The sequence below is a fragment of the Cupressus sempervirens genome, chromosome 5 (genome assembly GCF_028749045.1).
Source record: "Cupressus sempervirens isolate cs-2001-9-10 chromosome 5, ASM2874904v1, whole genome shotgun sequence".
Classification (NCBI taxonomy): domain Eukaryota; kingdom Viridiplantae; phylum Streptophyta; class Pinopsida; order Cupressales; family Cupressaceae; genus Cupressus; species Cupressus sempervirens.
The window spans coordinates 855654096-855659148 of NC_143122.1; the positions used below are offsets into that span (position 1 = coordinate 855654096).

Sequence of the window (5053 nt, forward strand, 5' to 3'; positions counted from 1 at the left end):
TGTTTCGAATATTGCCCTTAGCTTCTTAGGAACTCATGCTATCATAGATCTATTCTTAGCTGTTATATAGTTATTGGTAGGACTACTGTATAATGGAGACTTCAGCTTACAAATACCTTTCATCTCTTGAAAATTGGTTTAGAAGTTCAAAAATTATAAAAAGAATAAGGAAATTTATCTTCATTTAAAAATTAAAATAATTAGCCACAAATTAGAGTATTTCTTCCCATTAGCCTCTTAAACCTGACATAAAATACAAGTAAACAAAAAAGCTAGAAGAAAGGAAAGTTCCCAAGCTAGCTCCTCTACAAGATTTATCTAATTGAAATATTAGCAATCAGATACGTAGTCTGGTTTATGAATATACAACTTCACAGGATAGTTCACAAGGAAAAAGTAGTGGAATATTGTTGGATTGCAGTTAAGATTTATAGACAGTGCAAGACATAGGCTATCGATAGGTTACAGAATGATTCTCCCTTTACCAACCATTAGTTTACATTGAAACACCACATAACATTTAGTTTATTCTACTTTATCAATGGGTCTGCCTTCATTAATGACTACGTTACAGAGCTAAACAATAAAGCCATTCATATATTGGCATTGAAAACACAATAGAAAGAAGCAATGTTATCAACATTTCCCATAAAAGTATACAGAAATAGGAAACAATACAAACGATTGCAGACAAATTTACATTCAAAACAAAGATTCAAAAAATGTAAAAGAAAATTATGAGACAAGACCAACGTTTCCATTTCAAAGCATATATATCCACAAAGGCATTAATCCAGTAACAAAACTAAACAACTAAATAAACACCTCATCTGCTGATTTTGACAGAGACCAAATATCATTAGTATAGTCATACACAACCTACTACAATAAAAGTCATTCTATGATCATCACACTAAAATTCACATTCTCACTGGTTCAATACATAGAATGTAATAAGTTTGGGTAACGTTCAGTTGCAGTCCACGTCACTCATGTTATGAGTATTAACATTAAAAAGACATTGAGGGGAAGTAAATAGATTACATAGGATTTCCCTCATCAGATATTAGTTATTACAAAAACGGTACAGTTAATAGGCCCCAGAAATACTGATAACTCAACACACTAAACAGATTCTCCCAAGTTTAAGTTCCAAAAGTTCTTATGACATAACACAAATGTACATCACCTGCAGCATCTCTTATATCAAATCTGCAACATTTGATGGCAATTCTTCAATTACGACATTGTAGAATCTCTGTATATCCTGAAGCATTCTCTCATCATCCCGCGTGACAAAGTTTATTGCCACGCCCTTCCTGCCAAATCTCCCACTACGACCAATACGGTGGAGATAGTTTTCTGGTTGTGTCGGTAGGTCATAGTTGATAACAAGAGAAACTTGTTGCACATCAATACCTCGGGCCAAAAGGTCAGTTGTAATCAGCACTCTGGAAGAACCAGATCTAAATTCTCTCATAATGATGTCTCTAGTATTCTGATCCATATCACCATGTGTTGCAGATACTGTGTGATCACGGGCTCTCATTTGATCTGTGAGCCAATCAACCTTTCTCCTGGTATTGATGAAAATCACACTCTGTGTTATGGCTAGTGTTTCATACAAATCACAGAGAGTGTCAAGCTTATATTCCTCTTTGTCCACATTCACATAGAACTGTTTAATACCCTCCAGAGTAAGCTCGTCTCTCTTCACAAGAATCCGGACTGGATTATTCATGAACTTCCTTGTGATTTCTAGGGCTTCAGGAGGCATTGTAGCCGAGAAAACACCAACTTGAAGGTTTTGAGGGAGCAACTGGAAAATATCATATATCTGACAAAAAAGGGATCAATAAATGAAAAGAACAAAAGGAATATTTTAGGAAATAGTATTCAATAAGACTAAATCCAGCACTAATTTAATAATATAAAAAATTAACTCTAATATTACCTGATCCTTGAATCCACGTGACAACATTTCATCAGCTTCATCAAGAACAAATATTTTAATATAATCAGAGCGCAGGGCACGGCGACGCAACATGTCATAAACCCTGCCAGGTGTCCCAACAACAACGTGAACACCAGACTGGAGAATTCGTAGGTCCTCCCGGATGCTTGTTCCTCCAACACAAGCATGTACTTTTACTTGTAGATAATCACCAAGTGCTCTCATAACTTTTTCTATTTGCTGTGCAAGTTCCCGAGTTGGTGCCAAAACTAGTGCCTGGCAATCCTGGAGATTGTAGTCCAGCTGTTGTAGAATTCCTGAACAAAATGTTGCAGTCTTTCCTGTTCCTGATTGTGCTTGCTGGATAACATCAAGACCTTGGCAAAATGGAACAATACCTCTCTGCTGAATAGCAGAGGGTTTCTCAAAACCTGTTGATCATGTGTAAATAGATGTCATCAAACATCCAAAACCTTCTAATTCAGTCTAAATCAGTATACACCATCTGAAAACAACCCATTCATCACTACAATTTATCATGCAATAATTTAGTCAGTGCTTCAAAGTTAGCATCTGGTGAATAAGTCTTCTGTAAGCATACTGAACATGTTTTGACAATGCAATCGAAATGAAGCAATTGTGCAGCAATTATTATGCTACCACTTACCATAAGCATAAATTCCTCGCAATAAATTTTCTTGAAGACCCATTGAGTCAAAAGTATCATGAACTTCCTCCCAAGTAGAATAAAGCTCCTCACCTCCAAGGCTGCAACAAGCATATTGTAAACCAAATTGCATCCTCATTATACACTCCTCCCAAGTCTATTTTCATGAAAAGACTTCCAACAAACTTAAGATAAAGGGAAGAACTGTTTCTTTTAACTAGCATAAAAAGATTTTTATGCATCAATTGAACTTTACAGAATACAAATGCCACACAAACAGCCAACGCTTTAAAATAATCAATATCCCCATTGTACTGAAGCTCATGACAGTAACAGTAAATTGCTGACATCTAACTTAACAATACTTGAGATACCATTGCTGAATCTGCTACACATCCTATGACCGATAAAATTGGGATGCAGTACCAAATTATTTATGAAAAATATGTCATTTATAATTTAAATGATGCTAAAAAAATAGTCAAGAAGATATCTATACCAACAGAAGATTCAATAGCTAACCTTCTGACTAAATTTAAATCAAAGGGCGAAAGTTGAAATATGAATCTTTATATACTAGATCAGATACTGCTCAAGAATAAATCAAATGATAACTCTATTAAGTAAAGATCAAAACTATGTACAGTAGAAATTACAGTAGCGTCTCAGAATTTTTATGGAACTACTGGCATTTCCAAAAGGTAGTTGCTGTCTGCTGAAGTCTTTCTAAAGGGAAATTTGTACAAAGAGCATGAAAGGAAAAACCCAGAAAAGTGTAGGTAGTGTTTCAACTCAGTTGTTGCATGGGAAAGATTAAGTGCCGGTATCTCCAACGTTTTCCTGTAGTCCTAATTTGATAAAGGAAATACGCAGCGAATATTGTAGATTACAAAAACAATATGAAAAGACAAGTTCACTCATTTGGGTAAAATCTAGTAACAAGTGCATAAACTATGCCAAATATTTTGAAATTGGGGGCTAATTTACCCAGGCTTTGATGGCCACAAATGAATTGGGGAATCGGGCGCAATGCATTGAGCTTCAGAAGTAAATCACTGGGTATACCATAACAGAGCCGTGGGTTTAAAATCTGGGTGGACCCTAAAAAAGTTAATATTGGGAACATTCAGGATATCAGTGTCATTTTTGACAGAAGCGAGAAACCCTCAAAAAGCTTATTAAATAATTTAATAAAGGGATATCAACCTATCACTCTCTCCTGAAACAAAAAAACTCAATTCCCCAAATTTCATGCACGCAACATATGGGCTTTCATCAATCAAAATCCAATTGTCCAAGAGATCTAAATATTCCCCAAGACAGAACAGACACAGCAATAAATCTAAAAGCCAACTGAAACCTTAGACCCCAAAACCCTCAAAAACAGATTAATCCCTAGTTACTTTACTTACACGTTCTGCATGTTTTTGTCATAATTCTTTCCATCAAAATTGCCGCCGGCTTGATCCATCCCCGCCATCTTCAAACTCTACTTAAAATTTGCTCTGCAAAACCCTTGATCCAAAACTTTTTTCACTCTAACAAATATAATTCAGAAAATCTTTAAGAACGTTAAAACCTTCTACTATATTAAAGAAGTCCAGTCTAAGAAGGGAAAGACGAACCGATCATAAGCTAAATTTAGCAGGGACAAAAATGAATCACCTTAAAAACGATGTACAGATACTGAAGAGTTGCGATTATCTGTGATAAAACTACCCGCAGAAAGGAAAATTAACGATTCTTCTTCGCGTTTACAAAACCAGAGGCTTTTGAGAAAACTCTGATTGAATCGAATCGGTGAATGTGCAAGACTTCATAGGGATAGCGATGCCTTGCTGTCATGTATTGACACGTGGACCTATAGCGATGGTTGGCGGCAAGTATGTGCTAGATAAAGTTTTCGTGTCAGCTGTGGTCGAAATTTTGAAAGGGATCACCGTTTTTAGTCACCAACATTGCTTGAGTCCAAAGCTACGATTCCTAGCTACACTTTAGTAGCCAAGTAAAGCTTTAAGATAAAATATTCATTTTTAAATCAATAAAATTGTATTTATTTTTAGGCAAGAGTCTAATAGTATCTTATGTGTCTTTCATTTGAGAGATTTTAGAGTTCTTATATACTATTCAAAAAAATACTAATACTCTTTATTAATATTAGAAAAAATGAAACAACAAGTGGATGGAGTCCATAGGAGATATCATTTTTTGAGAAAGGAAGATAATTAGAATGCATAGTGAATATAAATATTTATGATAGGCTACATTTGTAGACTATATCATGTCAACTAAATTAAATAAAAGTATTAATTAATTAAATTGAAGATATGTGGATTGATTTGTGATTCTATTTCTTCATATAAAATTAGACAAATTAATTTTATAATAAAAAAATCAAAAAAATCATTAATATAATTTATAATAAATATATT

The 5053-nt window shown here is 34.5% G+C and overlaps 1 protein-coding gene across 2 annotated transcripts; it reads right to left on the minus strand.

Annotated features, from left to right (window-relative positions):
* Nucleotides 1-883: 883 nt before the first annotated feature.
* On the minus strand, nt 884-4410 carry LOC149558604 (eukaryotic initiation factor 4A-1-like). Of its 2 annotated transcripts, none has more exons than XM_089832769.1 (5): nt 4287-4410; nt 4034-4126; nt 2622-2722; nt 1955-2385; nt 884-1837 (listed from the first exon to the last, which is right to left on the minus strand). In XM_089832769.1, the coding sequence occupies exons 2-5, from the start codon at nt 4099-4101 to the stop codon at nt 1202-1204; spliced, it is 1236 nt and encodes a 411-aa protein (XP_089688895.1). In that variant the 5' UTR covers nt 4102-4126; nt 4287-4410; the 3' UTR covers nt 884-1201. The 2 variants fall into 2 exon arrangements, with proteins under 2 accessions (XP_089688895.1, XP_089688893.1); XM_089832767.1 differs by having other exon boundaries at nt 4034-4136.
* Nucleotides 4411-5053: the final 643 nt, after the last annotated feature.